This window comes from Carcharhinus amblyrhynchos, chromosome 12, assembly GCF_965287045.1.
Source record: "Carcharhinus amblyrhynchos chromosome 12, sCarAmb.v2.hapA, whole genome shotgun sequence".
Lineage (NCBI taxonomy): Eukaryota > Metazoa > Chordata > Chondrichthyes > Carcharhiniformes > Carcharhinidae > Carcharhinus > Carcharhinus amblyrhynchos.
Window position 1 is genome coordinate 73,684,008 of NC_137335.1, and position 17,280 is coordinate 73,701,287.

The 17,280-nt window shown below is 47.3% G+C and overlaps 1 protein-coding gene across 7 annotated transcripts in view; it reads left to right on the forward strand.

The window, feature by feature from the left end:
- ltbp1 (latent transforming growth factor beta binding protein 1) overlaps window positions 1–17,280 on the forward strand; it is a 331,204-nt gene that overhangs the window by 90,814 nt on the left and 223,110 nt on the right. For 6 of the 7 annotated variants that reach the window (XM_080200719.1, XM_080200720.1, XM_080200722.1 and 3 more), the window contains exon 5: window positions 4,230–4,397. In XM_080200719.1, the coding sequence (XP_080056845.1) occupies window positions 4,230–4,397 (168 nt within the window). Of the gene's footprint in view, window positions 1–4,141; window positions 4,398–17,280 lie in introns of those variants that run through there. The other variant, XM_080200725.1, reaches the window with a different exon arrangement.

The following is a 17,280-nucleotide window of genomic DNA, read 5'->3' on the forward strand; positions in this document are numbered from 1 at the left end:
GTGGTGTTGTAGTTTCTCTTCCTACACCTGGTAGTGCACAAGGCAGATTTTCTTCTGTTCCCAGAGTGAGGATTTTTCCTGGAACAGGTTGCTAGGGGGCGGCATGGTGGCACGGTAGTTAGCACTGTTGCCTCACAGCGCCAGGGATTTGGGTCGATTCCTGGCTTGGATCAATGTCTGTGCAGAGTCTGCACGTTTTCCCCATGTCTGCATGGGTTTCCTTGGTGATAGAATCGAGCATTTTCTCTGCTACAGAAGTTAAGCTAACCGACCTATAGTTACCTGCCTTTTGTCTACCTCCCTTTTTGGGGCCACAAGTAGGCTTACATTAACACTGCAATGAAGTTACAGTGAAAATCCCCTAGTCGTTACATTCTGGCACCTGCTTGGATACACTGAGGGAGAATTTAGCATGGCCAAATGCACCTCACCAGCACGTCTTTCTGACGTGGGAGGAAACCGGAGCACCCGGAGGAAACCCACACAGATACAGGGAAAATGTGCAGACTCCACACAGACAGTGAGCCAAGCTGGGAATTGAACCCAGGTCCCTGGTGCTGTGAGGCAGCAGCGCTAACCACTATATCACTGTGCCGCCTGTCAGTCTAGTTTGTGTGTTCGAGCCCCAGGAGTGGGTCATGAACCTGAATTCATCGGAGTCTTGGGACTGTGCTGGCGTGAAGCCAATAGCCAATCAGTTCAAAGCGTTAACTCGGCACTAATCTCCAATCTGCTTAAGCAGCGCAATGAGAATTGTACAGGAGTGAACATTTACCCTATTCCGTCAGAGTTTCATTGGCTCATTTTTCGTGCGCGCGTGTGTGTGTGTGTGCACGCGCGGGTATGCGCATATGTGTGTGTGTGTGCGAGCGTGTGTGTGCGCGTGAGTGTGCGAGCATGTGTGTGTGTGTGTGTGTGTGTTTTTCTCTGTCAGTTCAATCTGATAATGAGAAAGTGGCCCACTGTGTGCTCAAGTTTCCAGTATAGGATCAAAGGTATCTGGAGGGTATGATAAGTCAGAAAGTTACCCCTGTCGCTTGTACCCTGATGCCTGAGTTCTCCTGTCTTTTTCACACATTTTGCGCTCCATACTTGCCCTCTCTGATGTGTGAACAGTGAGTGCAAGAACTGTTACTATAAAATCACAACTAATGCCATGCACAAAACTCAGTGATGCTGCAAGGTTACTTTTGAAGAGCTTTATTATCCAGCAGTTTGCTGATTGATATGAATTGCAAGGTGGGCAGGTAGTAGGACTGTGCCTCCCCCACAGCTCTGTGCTTGGCCCACATCTCTTTGAAACATGGAAACTAGAAGCAGGAGTAGGCCATTTGGCCCTTTGAGCCTGCTCTGCCATTCACTTTGATTATGGCTGATCATCAAATTCACTATCCTGATCCCTCCTTCCCCCCCCATATCCATTGATCCCTTTAGCCCCAAGAGCTATATCTAATTTATTTTTTAAATCACACAATGTTTTGGCCTCAACTACACTCTGTGGTAATGAATTTCACACATTCACCACCCTCTGGTTAAAGAAATTTCTCCTCACCTCAGTTTTAAAAGATTTACCCCTTATTCCGAAACTATGACCCCTTGTTCTGTGTACAGATCTGTGTACAGTTCTGGTCACCCTATTGTAGAAAGGATGTTAGTAAACTAGAAAGAGTGCAGAAGAGATTTACTAGGATGCTACCAGAAATTGATGGTTTGAGTTATAAGGAGAGGCTGGATAGACTGGGACTTTTTTCTCTGGAGTGTAGAAGGCTGAGGTGTGATCTTATAGAGGTCTATAAAATAATGAGAGGCATAGATCCGCTTACCCAAAGGTAAGGGAGTCTAAAATTAGAGGGCTTAGGTTTAAGGTGAGAGGGGAGAGATACAGAAGGGTCCAGAGGGGCAGTTTTTTCACGCAGATGACGTTAGTAGTAGAGGTGGGTACAATTTTGTCTTTTAAAAAGCATTTAGACAGTTACATGGATAAGATAGGTATAGAGGGATATGGGCCAAATGCAGGCAATTGGGATTAGTTTAGGGGTTTAAAAAAGAAGGGCAGCGTGGACAAGTTGCGCCAAAGGGCCTGTTTTCATGTTGTAAACTCTATGCTCTATGACTAGTTCTGGACTCCCCCACCATTGGGAACATTTTCTCTGAATCTGCACTATCTAATCCTGTTAGAATTTTGTAACTTTCCATTTGATACCCTCTCACTCTTCTAAACTCCTGTGAATATAATCCTAACCGATTTGGACTATCCTTATATGACAGACCTGCCATCCTAAGACAGCCTGATAAACCTTTGCTGCACTCCCTATTTAGGAGTAATTCCACCCTCCTTCCAGTGATGGCGGTGTGACATCCCAGTTTCATGTCTCCCAGCTCTCCAGCCCATGCCAGAGAGATCCCCGTGCTGCACCTGACCCTATTTTGCTGTTTGCCAAATTTTCCTAACTTCTGTTATTTAGTTATAAATAGTAAGGTCCACACTCCAGTTCAGTCTGGTCACAGACAGTTTGGCAGTTTTATATTAAACGTCTGGTATATGCATCCTCCGACACTTGTTCCACCTGTTATAGCGCACCTTCCAATTTGCCATGACTCCTTCCACACAACATTCAGTAATACACACGCACACACACGTTGGGCAGCTTTGGTGGCACATTGGTTAGCACTGCTGCCTCACCGTGCCGGGGCACGGGTTCGATTCCTGGCTTGGGTCACCAGAGTCTGCATGTTCTCTCCGTGTCTGCGTGGGTTTCCACCGGCTGCTCCAGTTTCCTCCCACAGTCCGAAACACGTGCTGGTTAGATGCATTGGCCATGCTAAAGTCTCCCTCAGTGTACCCGAACAGGCGCCAGAGTGTGGCGACTGGGGGATTTTCACAGTAACTTCATTGCAGTGTTAACGTAAGCCTATCTGTGACACTAATAAATAAACTTGCAGAGGCCCTTTTATCTGGACTGGCTTCCTTTAGATCCAGAGGAAAGGAGATAGAGAGCTCTGTAAAGAGGCAGCAAGGTGACATGCTTTAGTGTGGCCAGCCACTGCGACAACATCCGTGCTCCACGCTGGAATGTTACAGCCATTTACGCTGGCGGGATTTTCCCATCCCAATGCAGTGAACGGAGAACTGGTTGGGAATCAAATTCTCTGACCTCGCTGTAGCGTGACCATGGTGTAAAAGGCCAGTAAGGTGGCACCTACAGTCTAAAATCACCCAGGGAGGAAAAAAAACCCTTCATCTCATTTAGCCACAAGAATTCTGAATGCAAATGCCACATATGAATTTGGCTACACTGCGTGTAAAAATGCAGGGAGAAAGGTTATTGAAATACTTTGCGTATGAGACACTGGTTGAATCATGCATTAATACCAGCACACGGTTTGTCGTATCTTGGAAATTTTGTCCGTCTCCAGGAGTTATTTATAACTCCGAGTTTAAAGCTGTTCGGTGGAGCAAACCTGAGCAGTTTGCTTTTGTTTTCCTGCCGGATTTGCAGGCGATCGATGGGCTCGGTCTGGACGTACAACTCGAAGAGCTGTAGGCAGGGGTTTTTTTTCCTTGCCAAGAAGCTGGGGAACAGCCCAAGCAGCTGCGTCATGGAGTTTGATAGCTCTGGGCTGGAGTGCCAGATATTTGAAACAGATGTTTTCAGACATGCGGCATGCCTAAAACATTTCCAGGGGTTAGCTGCAAATGACTTAATATCGACAAAAGCACAGCGGCAGAAATATGCGGGTGATAACAAGAGCTGATTCACCCTTAGGTGCAGAGCCGGACTTTCCACAGTGCCTCCCTCTGCCTGTCAGGTTTCTGCGCTGAAACTGTCGAACCCCTTTGTCTGAGTTGAGATAAAGTGCAGCTCTATAATTACTAATCCTCTTCTGCTGCCTTGACTTCAGAAGTCAGTTTGGAGTGTATCCCGGAGTTCTGTTTTTTTGCCGAGCTTCCTTCTCTCAGGCCGGAGACGTGTCTGGATAGTGGAGAGGCAGCAGTCGCTTCATCACCCCTCCCCTCCCCCTTATCCCCCCCTTCCACCCCCAGTGCAGCACCTCCCCCTACCCCCCCCCCCACCCCCCCACCCCCCAACTGCCCCCTCCCGGCCACCCCGTCCCCGCCACCCTCTCCCTCCCCCCTCCTGCACTTGTCTGTTTTCAGGCGAAACCGATGGATATCAGGTTGATCTCTCTGTTTCTCTCCTTGTTTGTGCCGCCTCCGCCGCTCGCAGTCGGGAACCACACAGGCCGCATCAAGGTGGTCTTCACGCCCACCATCTGCAAGGTGACCTGCACCAAGGGGAAGTGCCACAACAGCTGCCAACAGGGGAACACCACCACCCTCATCAGTGAAAATGGCCACGCCGCGGACACTCTGACAGCGCAGAACTTCCGCGTGGGTAAGTCGCACGGGTCAGTGCCTTTCCGAACCTCGGTAAACAATTGGCAGCGGGGGCGGGGGGGGGGTAGGCTTAGCCTTTGCTTTGGTCGGAGTCGTGGTCTCAAAAAAATTCTGGATTCTGGTAAATGCCGTGAGCAGCTGAGTATGGCATTAAACCTGGAGTAACAGACACTCTGGTGTGCCTGATGTTAATTGCTGCTCACCTCTTACTCTTTAAGAAATAGCGTGATGGTGTTTCAGATCCTGTTTGTTTTTCTCTGCTTTCCTTTTCCAAGAAAAACAGAATTGAGAACCAAGCTTCCCATTTTTGAGTATTTCCTCCTTCAGCCGGCTGTCGGCTCGCTCCGTGAAGCGCCTTGCCTCTTTCCTCTCGCCGCCAGTTGAGTGTTTGAATGAGGCGTTAATTTTCAATCCCTGATGCGGCTGGTTAGTGAATTTTAATTGCCCCTTAAGCCTCCCTCATCCCGAGTAATTGCAGCCGAAGCCACTTGATACCAAGACTCCAGTTGTCAGCAAGAATGCTTCCCGCTGGTGAAAGCACACAGACTGTGCACAGGCTGAAACAGCTACTGGGCAACTGCACTGGTGGCTGAATCGATCACCGAACAAGTGTCCCCTTCAAGCAAAGGTGGCCATTAAAACTGCTAATCTTGATGGACGTTTCCTACATTCCGACCTTAATCCGGTTTGCTTCGTGCAACTACCTCAAACCATCAATCATAGGTGGAAAGGGGGGGAATCACAGCACGCTGTCACGTAGGGCGAGATTTCCCCATCCTGCCCGCCTGGCGGGACAGGACCGTGCAAAGGTTCGTTGACCTTGGGAGGGATTTTCCGGTCCTGGGGCGAGCACGGCTGGAAATTCCCGCCCGTAGAATCCCTATACCACAGATGGAAGCCATTTGGCCTCTCGAGTCTGTACCGACCACAATCCCACCCAGCTCTATACCCGCAACCTCGCATTGACCCTGCTAATCCCCCTGACACTAGGGTCAATTTAGCATGGCCAATCCACCTAACCTTCACATTCTTTGGAGTGTGGGAGGAAACTGGACACCCAGAGGAAACCCACGCAGACATGGGGAGAATGTGCAGACTCTGCACAGACAGTGACCCAAGCTGGGAATTGAACCTGGGTCTCTGGCACTGTGAGGCAGTGCCAGCGCCCACCCGCTGTGCCACATGCCACCCGTATTAGATTAACATTCTGAATTTTGAGAGAGTTGTTTATCCTGTCTGACCCCTGTGATGCTGTCATTTATAGACTAGAAACAGAGGGCACAACCTGAGGCTAAAGGGTTGATCCTTTAAAACAGAGATGAGAAGGAATTTCTTCAGCCAGACAGTGGTGAATCTGTGGAACTCTTTGCTGCAGAAGGCTGGGGAGACCGGATCATTCAGTGTCTTTAAGACAGAGATAGATAGGTTTTTGATTAATAAGGGGATCAGGGGTTATGGGGAAAAGGCAGGAGAATGGGGATGAGAAAAAAATCAGCCATGATTGAATGGTGGAGTAGACTCAATGGGCCGAGTGGATGGAGACATTCTGCTCCTATGTCTTATGGTCTCTTATGGTCTTATAAGCAGAGGCTTGCAATTTAAAAGGTCGTGCAGTGGTATAGGTAGAGAGCAGTGCTGTTAATTACACGCTCGGTTAATTCCTTATCCCTGACTTCTATATTTAAGTTCCTTGTGTTCTGGGTTCTAGAGCAGTGCCTTTGGGGCACCCATGTTGGACACCCAGGATGACCTGTTCACTACAGGCTCAGGTCAAGGCTTTTGTAGGTTTTCATACAGGAGTACAGTGCTTGGTGTCAACCTGAAGAGACCCCCTCCCATGACCTCCCACCCACTGTTTTTATAAATGAGACCTACAAAAAGGCCCTTGTTTTCTGGAGGGAAGGTGCACAAGGGAGGGTTTTTCTCATCAAAACTTATAAAATTCTAACAGGGTTAGGCAGGATAGATTCAGAAAGAATGTTCCTAATGGTGGAGGAGTGCAAAATTAGTGGTCATAGTTTGAGGATAAGGGATAAACCATTTAGAACTGAGGAGAGGAGAAATTTCTTCACCCAGAGAGTGGTGGATGTGTGGAATTCACTGCTGCAGAATGTAGCTGAGGCCAAAACATTGTCTGGTTTCAAGAAGAAATTAGATATAACTCTTGGGGCTAAAGGGATCAAGGAATATGTGGAGAAGGGGGTATCAGGATATTGAATTTGATGATCAGCCATGATTAAAATGAATGGCAGAGCAGGCTCGAAGGGCCGAATGGTCTACTGCTGCTTCTAGTTTCTATGTTTCTTGGCATCCCACCTTATCTGTCCACTTTCCTGAAGTGGATATTGACAGAGTTCCACAAAGGAGCCTTTCCCTAAAATCATAGAATGATGCAGCATAGAAGGAGGCCATTCGGCCCCTCATGTTGGTGCATCAGACTCCTCTTCGACTGAAGAAGAGTCACACGGGCTCAAAATTTGAACCCTGTTTTTCTCTCCCAGCAGATGCTGCTGGACCTTCTGGGTTTTTCCGGATTTGCTGTTTTTATTTCAGATTCCCAGCATCTGCCATATTTTACTTCTACTGAAATGCAGGCGGATTGCTTGTGGGGGATGAGCTGGGAAGTGGGACTAATGGTGGTTAAAATTGCTGGCATGGGACTGATGGGCCAAAAGGCCTCCCTTTGTTTATCATTCTGTGATGTATAAAATAATAGAGTTGGTACGGTGTGGGGCAATCAGCCCGGAAGCATTTTTTTTTAGTTTACTTATTAGTGTGACAATTAGGTTTATAGTAACACTGCAATGAAGTTACTGTAAAATCTTCTAGTCGCCACACTCTGGCGCCTGTTTGGGTACACTGAGGGAGAATTTAGCATGGCCAGTGGACCTCACCAGCACATCTTTCAGACTGTGGGAGGAAACCAGAGCACCCAGGGGAAACCCACGCAGACACAGGGAGAACATACAGATTCCATACAGACAGTGACCCAAGCTGGGAATCGAACCCAGGTCCCTAGCGATGTGAGGCAGCAGTCTAACCACTGTACCACTGTGCCATCCACTGTAGAATGTAGAATTCTATGGGTGACATTTGTTTCAATAATATTAAGTAAGTGCAGCAAGTGTTTTCACTTGATGTATTTTGCTTTATTTTTCTTGCTGTTTGCATTCGGAAGAGTGGTTGAATCAAAGCTCAAAATGATGTCCTGTGCTATCTTCTGTCCATTCCCTGAGTTATGCGGGTGGCTTGGGGCCTGCCTGTGTGTAACTCATGTTTCCCATTCCTCTCATTCCTTCTGAGTGAATATGAAACTGCACGGGAATCAGGAGCCAAAAAACTCAGCAGTGCAAGAAACCTCGGAAAAATAAACACGTAGGCACATGTGAAAGCCTGGAAAAGAAAGAATGTGGCTATGCGAGAGGTGAGCTGCAGGAGAGATGGATCAGAAATCATGTCCCCGTAAATGTAGGTAGAAAATAGAAAGGAAGAGAAAACTGAATGCTATTGAAGAAGTGAATGGTCACTTTGTTAAAAGGTCAGCTGATTGAAATAATCCTCGAGCACTTCTGTAGACCCTCAGGTGATGCAAGTTCATAGCAAGGGCTGGCTTGTGTACCAATCAGGATCAGCGACCTTGCCATGGATCGATTTTGTAGTACCCTCCAAGACTTGCATGGTGAATCACTGATTGACCTCCTTGTAGGACTTGTTGAATATGAGCTCCCTGGGGATTGGTAATTAACTCACCAGGTGGAGCTTGTATACTGAGCTCTGTGTAAAGCAGGACCCTGAGTGGATCCAATGTTGCATTGCCCTGGTTGGGACCTGTTTGTGTTCATCACAGGATTGTGGTTTTTGTTTTACTTTATTTTCTGCGCTATTCCTTCACAGCTGTCTCCTGGGGTTATTTCAGACTTCACCTTTAAGTTAGAATGGTTAGCGTCAGCCAGTTAGGAGCCTCAGCCCGAATGAGGGCTGGTCTTTAGCTGACTAGCTGCATCAGCGGCAAGATGTTCGCCACAGGAAGGCCGCCCAGAACCACGTGTGTGGAAATGACTGCCCAATCTTAGTAAACATCCCCTCAATCCCAAGGAACTCGATTAATGCTGCGTCCATTTTACACACGCAGAATGGGAAGGAGAGCCTTGGATATCACAGCTATTTGGATTTGCATCCTTGGAAACACTAACAACCACCTGGCCTGGCTTAATTTCTTGGAAAAGAATGGGTGGTGATTGGAACATATGGGTGTGGAATCGGGTGGTGGGATTAGAGGGTGCAGCACAGAGTGGACAGAATGGTAGGTGTGAATTGGTGCGCAAAGGTTAATCAGCGGGTGAAATGTCCTGCCAATATCCCCTTTGCCAGCTGCCTACCTCTGTTAAACGGGACAGATGCCTTGCTCTCTATCTCTCCTCAATTGTTTTAAAGTTTATTTATCAGCCACAAGCAGGCTTACATTAACGCTGCAATGAAGTTACTGTGAAAATCCCCTAGTCGCCACACTCCCAATAACACAGTGGATGGATAAGACATCAGGCAGCCCACCCACCCTTCGGCCTATTGAAGCCCTCATGTGGTCACTTAATAGACAGTTAAGAGCCTGTTTCCAAACCTGATGCATTAATGCGTGTGGATGGGTCGGGGGAAGGAAGAGATGACGCATAACATATATATCTAATGTTATTGAGATACATGGATAAGATTGTATCGCACAAATACATGGTATAATGATAATTAGTGACATGGGGTCAATAGGACATGACCAGCGCATTGGAAAGAGTGTCACCCACTCACTCTGTCTTTGTGCTCAATCTGTTCAATCACCAGTAAGTTATTTGCTGTATTCCGTGACCTCCACTAACGTTTCAAACCATAGATAATAAACTGCATCGGCAAATGGATTTCACTGATATTTATCCCAACTGGTTTTCGAGCAGGGTTTTGTAATGGCCTGGATAATGCAGTAAATTAAAATGTTGGACTTCTTAAAAACTTCCAACTTTTGGTTTCTTTTTACCCTTAAGAGTTTGGGTACACTGAGGGAGAATTTAACACGGCCCAATGCACCTAACCAGCACATCTCTCAGACTGTGGGAGGAAACTGGAGGAAATCCACACAGAAACGGGGAGACCGTGCAGACTCTGCACAGAGAGTGACCCCAAGCTGGGAATCGAACCCGGGTCGCTGGCGCTGTGAGGCAGCAGCTCTAAGCACTGTGCTGTGGAATTGGTGCTAAATTGTGGATCGATCGCGCTGTTGAATCATCCATTCTAAAAATCAATCAAATCGCTTTCCTTCAGGCTCTTCAGGTTGTTAGACATGACTTCAAGCCTTGCAGTCCCGCCCACAACACCTTTCTCCCCACCCCCCAACACCTTTCTCCCCACCCCCCAACACCTTTCTCCCCACCCCCCTGTCCCCGCAACCCCATGCCAGACAGGATGGGAGTTGACCTCTGGAGACTTAAGGACATTTAAGGGTAAAAAGAAACCAAAAGCTGGAAGTTTTTAAGAGGTCCAACATTTTAATTTACTGCATTATCCAGACCATAACAAAACCCTGCTCGAAAACCAGTTGGGATAAATATCAGTGAAATCCATTTGCCGATGCAGTTTATTATCTGTGATTTGAAATGTTAGTGGAGGTCACGGAATACAGCAAATAACTTATTGGTGATGGAACAGATTGAGCGCAAAGGCAGAGTGAGTGGGTGACACTCTTTCCAATGTGCTGGTCATGCCCTATTGACCCCATGTCACTAATTATCATTATACCATGTATTTGTGCGATACAATCTTATCCATGTATCTCAATAACATTAAATATATATGCTATGTGTCATCTCTTCCTTCCTCTTGACCCATCTGCACACATTAATGCAGCAGGGATGGAAACAGGCTCTTAACTGTCTATTAATTGACCACATGAGGGCTTCAATTGGCCGGAGGGTGGGTGGGCTGCCTGATGTCTTATCCATCCACTGTGTTATTGGGAGGGCAGGGAACTTGAGGGTGGGCAGGATGGGTGCTGGCCACCCGTCCTATTTGATGTAACCCTCCTACTGCCTACAAATATGTTGGCCGGGGGACCTTAACATTCCCCCCACTGAGTCATTGTGGCACAGAAGGAGGCCGTTCAGCCCATTGAGTGCATGCTGGTTCTCTGGAGAGCTGTCCAGTCAGTCCACACCCCCTCTCTATTCCTGTAGCCCTCAGGTTTATTTCCCTCAAGTAAAATCCCCTCATCGCCACACTCCGGCACCCGTTCGGGTACACTGAGGGAGAGTTTAGCATGGCCAATGCACCTAACCAGCACGTCTTTTGGACCGTGGGAGGAAACTGGAGTACCTGGAGGAAACCCACACAGACACGGGGAGAATGTGCTGACTCCACACAGACAGTGACCCAAGCGGGAATCGAACCCGGTTCCCTGGTGCTGTAAGGCAGCAGTGCTAACCACTTTGCCACCCAGTTTTGAAGTGATTCATCTTTTCCCCCTCAGTCTCGGCCTGCCGGCTTCATCTCTTTTACCCAAAATCTTAAACGTGTCTTGATTTGATGGAGGATTCCCTGTTGTGCAGTTGCTGGTATACAGAGCAAGGGCTGGGATTTTCCAGCTGCTTAGACTGGCGGGATCTTCTGTTCCTGCTGATGGCACAACCCAGCGGCAAGGGTCTCCCAGCAGTGAGGGTCTCCCAGCGACAAGGGTCTCCCAGTGGTGAGGGGTGCATTCTTCGGGAAACCCTATTGATCTCGGAGGGACCGGAATGTCCCACTGTCGACCACTGACGGCGGACCACCACCGAAAGACATGGCAGGTTGTGTGGAAAATCCTGAAACGGCTAATAAAACAGCAAATAGCACAGGAGAACACACTGCCTGGAAGAGATTATGGGCTGGATGCAAGAACAGTCGTGTTTCATTATAAAGTTGGGTTGTTCTGTTCTTTACAGTCTCCCTTTATCAATCCAGTCAGATCTGCTCCCTTTTCTTGTCTGTCTCAATTTCCTATTTTAATAATTCCCTCATCCCGCTCCCTGTTCCATCTCGCTGAGGGTCAGACACCCAGAAAACCCAGCTGGAATTGTCTGTACACTGGACATTTTTGAAACTATCCCATTTGACATCCAGTGAATTGAAACTTGGACTCAGTGCCTCAATGCAAAGACATTTTGCTAGGCCCTGCTTCTCGGTAGGTTGTCTGCCTGGCCTCCGTGCTCCAAATCGACCCGAATGACCCTCGATCCCACGTATCCCAGCCCAACTGCCTGACATCTGCACACACACACTGTCACTGACTTTTAAGGGGCGTCTTGACAAATATAGTAAAAAATCTCACAACAACCAGGTTAAAGTCCACCATGTTTATTTGGTGGCACAAACCACAAGCTTTCGGAGCGCTGTCCCTTCATCAGGTGAGTCCTTCATCAGGAGCAGTGCTCCGAAAGCTGTGGCTTGAGCTACCAAATAAACCTGTTGGACTTTAACGTGATGTTGTGAGACTTCTTACTGTGCTTACCCCAGTCCAACGCCGGCATCTCCACATCATGACAAATATATGAATAGGATGGGAATAGAGGGATATGGTGCCTGGAAGGGTATGGAGTGTTCAGTCAGGCAGCATGGTTAGTGCAGACTTGGAGGGCCAAAGGGCCTGTTCCCGTGCTGTAATTTTCTTTGTTCTTTGTATATCAGTATTATTGGAACTCACTGCTGTTTATTGTGATATTCTCCATTTTTATTCTTTTTCAAACTTTATTTATACATTGTTATTAATTATTTTCCAGACTTTATTTCGTATATCACTTATTCATTGAATGTGGCCCAGGATAGGCTCTCTGATTTTATTCCCGCAGTGTTGTTGGTGATTTTGGATGTGGGATCCGTCAGGTGGCACAATGGTTAGAGCACCAGGGACCCGGGTTCGATTCCTGGTTTGGGTCAATGTCTGTGCAGCGTCTGCATGTTCTCCTTGTGTCTGCGTGGGTTTCCTCCGGGTGCTCCGGTTTCGAAAGACATGCTGGTTAGGTGCATTGGCCATACTAAATTCTCCCTCAGTGTACCCAAACAGGTGCCAGAATGTGGCGACTAGCGGATTTTCACAGTAACTTCATTGCGGTGTTAATGTAGATCTACTTGTTATATTAATATGTAACCTTAAAGATGGATTTAAAAGATTCCAGTGAACTATTTTGAAGGAGATTGCAGAAAGCCGCCGCATCCCCCCCCAACTCATCACAGTACACCCCCCATTACTTTTAGGGTACTAGCCAACAGGCGTGGTGGTATAGTGGTTAGCACTGCTGCCTCACAGCGCCAGGGACCCAGGTTCAATTCCTGGCTTGTGTCACTGTCTTTGTGGAGTCTGCATGTTCTCCCCTTGTCTGCATGTGTTTCCTCCGGTGTCCCAGTTTCCTCCCATGTCCTGAAAGACACAGTGGTCACGTGCATTGGCTATGCTAAATCCTCCCTCAGTGTACCCAAACAGGCATTAGTGTGGCAACTAGGGGATTTTCAAGTAACTTCATTCCAGTGTTGATGTAAACCTACTTGTGACAGCAATAAATGAACTTTAATGTAGATTTTGTAATATTAATAAATGTTGTTTTTATTCTCTTTTGATGACATAATTCTGAAAATCAGTAATGTTTTGAACGCAGCTCGACTCAAAGTTTTGAAGAGGATCTTAAACGCTGAGCCTGAGTGTATTTCAAACTGATTCTGCTTTGTGGGTGTGTAATATTTTGTTCAGGTGATGTGCAGGTCTGCACCTCTGCACCCTTTGGTTACAAGTTGTAAAGTTTAATGCTTGATTTGTTTACAGCTTTGAGTCGAGCTGCGTTCCGCGGGGCTGCAGTCACTGTGATTGAGAGGAACATCCCAGACCACCCAAACCCGTAATACACGGCTATTTTGGGAAGCTGGAAGCTGCCACCAAACAGAGATGAGGGAATCCCCCACCGGAATGCTTAGAGCCTTGAGGGCTGGACACAGGAAGGGAAGCTGTAGGCCTAAATGTATGGAGGGGGTGAGGGGCAGGAAAGGGCGTGCCCCCTCACCCCAGCTAGAGCCTGTCAGATATAACATAAGAACACAAGAAATAGGAGCAGGAGTAGGCCATCTAGCCCTTCAAGCCTGCCCGCCATTCAATAAGATCATGGCTGATCTGTCGTGGCTCAGTTCCACATTCCCGCCCTCTCCCCATAACCCTTAATCCCCTCTCTTATCAAAAACCCATCAACCCGCGTCTTAAAAATATTTAGCAAGGTAGCCCATTGGGAGACAAGCCATGCAAGTTTTTAGTCTGGAAGTTAGTTACTTTAACATCAGAACGCAAAGCAGAGGCACTGTGAGTGGGAGCTGCATAATTGGAATGAGTGCCCTGCGGGGAGAGACTAGAGGGGGAGCTGGATAATTCATAGAATCACTACAGTGCAGAATAGGCCATACAGCCCATTGAGTCTGCACCAACTCTTTGACAGAGTATCTCATCCAGACCCGTTCCCCATTCTACCCCTGTAACTCCACACATTTACCATGGGTTCAAGCACCTGGGACAGGGTAAGCTGTGAGGGGAAAGGCGTTTAGTGGTGGCTGCTTGCTCCCTCACGTCAGCATTCTGCAAGGACCACTCCCTCCATACCTCCCTGGTCCACTCCTCCATCACCCCAGCTCCCCATCCCCTTACCACAGCATAATTGCAGTAGGTGTAACACCTGGCCCTTCCTCCCTCCTCACCATTCTAGGCCTCAAACACTCCTTTCAGGCTAAGCAGCATTTCACTCATACTTCCTTCAATTTAGTCTCGTATACACTGCTCTCAATGCGGTCTCCTCTACGCTGGGGAGACTAAACACAGACTGGGTGACCACTTTGTGGGGCACCTTCACTCACTTTGCGAGCATGACCCTAACTTTCCTGTTGCATGCCATTTTAACTCAGCACCTTGCTCTCATGCACGCATGTCTGTCCCTGGCCTGCTGCAATGCTCCAGTAAAGCCTGATGCAAGCTTTTATCTAAATATTCCATACATGTATTACCTCAATGCAAAACACCCCTTGCCCTTTCTCTTCCACTTCCGCTTAGCTTTCTGTTGCGAACTCTTAAAATTGAAACGCTTTTGTTGCAGTTACTTTTGCTCAAACTTTCTCCCTCCTTTCCGTTCTGACGAAGGGTCCATGATTCAATGTTAACTATTTTGCTCCTGATGGATGCTGCCAGATCTGTTGAGTTTTCCCACCTTCCGCTCTCCTTTGATATCAGATTTGGTTCATTTCTTAGTTTGGACTCTGGTCAAATACTTGGTCGGATTTGCTAATTTGATCAACTTTTGGCTCGCTTGTTGACCTGAGCCCTCAACTTCTCTTATAGAAACATAGAAGATAGGAGCAAGAGGAGGCCATGTGGCCCTTCGAGCTGCTCCACCATTCATCATGATCATGGCTGATCATCCAACTCACTAGCCTACTCCTGCTTTCTCCCCATAACTTTTGATCCCTTTCACCCCAAGTGCTATATCCAGCCACCTCTTGAATACATTCAATGTTTTGGCCTCAAGTACTTCCTGTGGTAATGAATTCCACAGGTCTTTGGGTGAAGAGATGTCTCCTCACTTCCATCCTAAATGATCTCCCCGAATCCCCAGATTGTGACCCTGGTTCTGAATTCCCCCACCATCGGGAACATCCTCCCTGCATCTACCCTTTTATTTTGTAAGTCTCTTTGAGATTCCTCACCCCCCCCCCCATTCGCTTAGAAAACAGTCGTAACGTACTCAATCTGTCCTCATGCATCAGTCCCGCCATCTCTGGAATTATGGACAGGAGAGCGAGAGAAAGTTAACTTCCTTGTCCTCTCCCCGTCTGACCGTAAACTGAGATATTTTGGAATTATTTTTAAAGTAGGCTGTAGCGTGTTTCCCCAAACCCTAAGTTTATTTGATCCGATTTCCAAAGAACTCACAACACATTTGTGTCGTGATTAACTCAAAAGGTTAGTCTATTCACCTTCTAACCTAGTTAGGGAAGGGAACGATTTGCAACCTTACACGCACAAACACACATATACAGTACAGAAGGAGTAGAAAAGAGGGGGATTGACACCAATGGGTAATAACAGTAAAAGAAGCACAGAAACGAATATTAATTCATGTGATTTACAGAGTCTGAGAGGTCAGATTCCAGAGGGTAGAGTCTATCTTTGTGGTAAAGTGCAGTCCAAATGAGTTAGACAACAGTCCAAAGATGTGCGGGTTAGGTTGATTGGCCATGCTAAAATTGCCCCTTAGTGTCCTGAGATGCATTGGTTAGAGAGATTAGTGGGTAAATATGTAGGGATATGGGGGTAGGGCCTGGGTGGGATTGTGGTCGGTGCAGACTAGATGGGCCAAATGGCCTCTTTCTGCATTGGAGGGTTTCTATAATTCTGTGATCCTATGAACAACACGGAAATTCTTGAGGAGCTGAGAAACTGTGGCCAGCTGCACATCCCACTCAGGCCCTATACCCAAAACCCGACGTATTTACCCAGTTAATCCCCCTGACCTATACATCTTGGAACACTAGGGAGTAATTTAGCATGGCCAATCAACCTAACCTCCACATCTCTGTAGTGTGGGAGGAAATCGGAGCACCTGGAGGAAACCCATGCAGACACAGAGAAAACGTGCAAACTCCACACACACACAGTGACCCGAGGCCGGAATAGAACCCGGGTCCCTGGCGCTGTGAGGCAGCAGTGCTAACCATTGTACCACCATGCTGCCCCTATCACACCGTCTGTGTCACAGGACACACACAATGCTGGTTCCATCCTCTAATCTTGTTAGATTTTATACTGTGTCACGTGATAGCCACTCCAGCATTCCCCACATTGTAATGCACTGAACTGCTTTGGCTAGATTTCCCAAGAAAACCTTTAATGAGGGTAAAGCGCACAAGCAATTGTTTTAGAGCCAGACATTCGGCTCTCACTTGTCATCAGAAGTGTGGAGTGTTTAATCATTCCTAGTAACCATTTAGATGGATTAACGGCTTAGACTGAATGTAATAATAAACCCATATTTTATACCTTCCCAGTGAACTGTAGCTGCACAATGTTAAAAGGGACACTTGGCAAGTATTTCAATTCCTTAATCCACGGACAGCCGTGGATTTGAACTGAGACAATTCCAAATAAACATTTTAGGAAAATCTTTCGCTGCCTTGAGCTCTCCTTCGCACATTAAGTGAAGAGCTCTTGACTTACAAGAAGAAGCACAGACACTTCTGTTTGACAGGTTTCCACATGCAGTCTGTACCATGGGGGTGGTCATTGGTCCACTGTTAAGGAGAGCGCACATGTCCATGAACGGTTCAGAGTCATCTCTTCAGCTTGTAGTTGAAAGGGTGTTTGTACATGTGAGACCATGGTGCAACTTGTTTCTCTCCTTTTCCCATCATTCCTCCTTCATGTTTTGGACTTCACCCAAATGACCATTTTATTCACCCATGACCTTTGACAGGGAGTACTTCTTGTTCTCTTCAATCTTGTCCTTACCTATTGTCCACTTGCCATGTTTTAGGGGAATCTGTAGAAAGGGTGGGGGTGGTAGAGGAGAAATTGAAATCGCAGATTATACTTTTACTTTGGGGTGGCACAGTGGTTAGCGCTGCTGCCTCACAGCACTAGGGGCCCGCGTTCAATCCTGGCCTTGGGCCACTGTCTGTGTGGAGATTGCACTTTCTCCCCTAGTCTTTGTGTGTTTCCTCTAGGTGCTCTGGTTTCCTCCCACAGTCCAAAGATGTGGGGGTTAGGTGGATTGGCCATGCTACATTGACCTTAGTGTCAGGGGGACCTAACGGAGTAAAAATATGGGGTTGCGGGGATAGGGCCT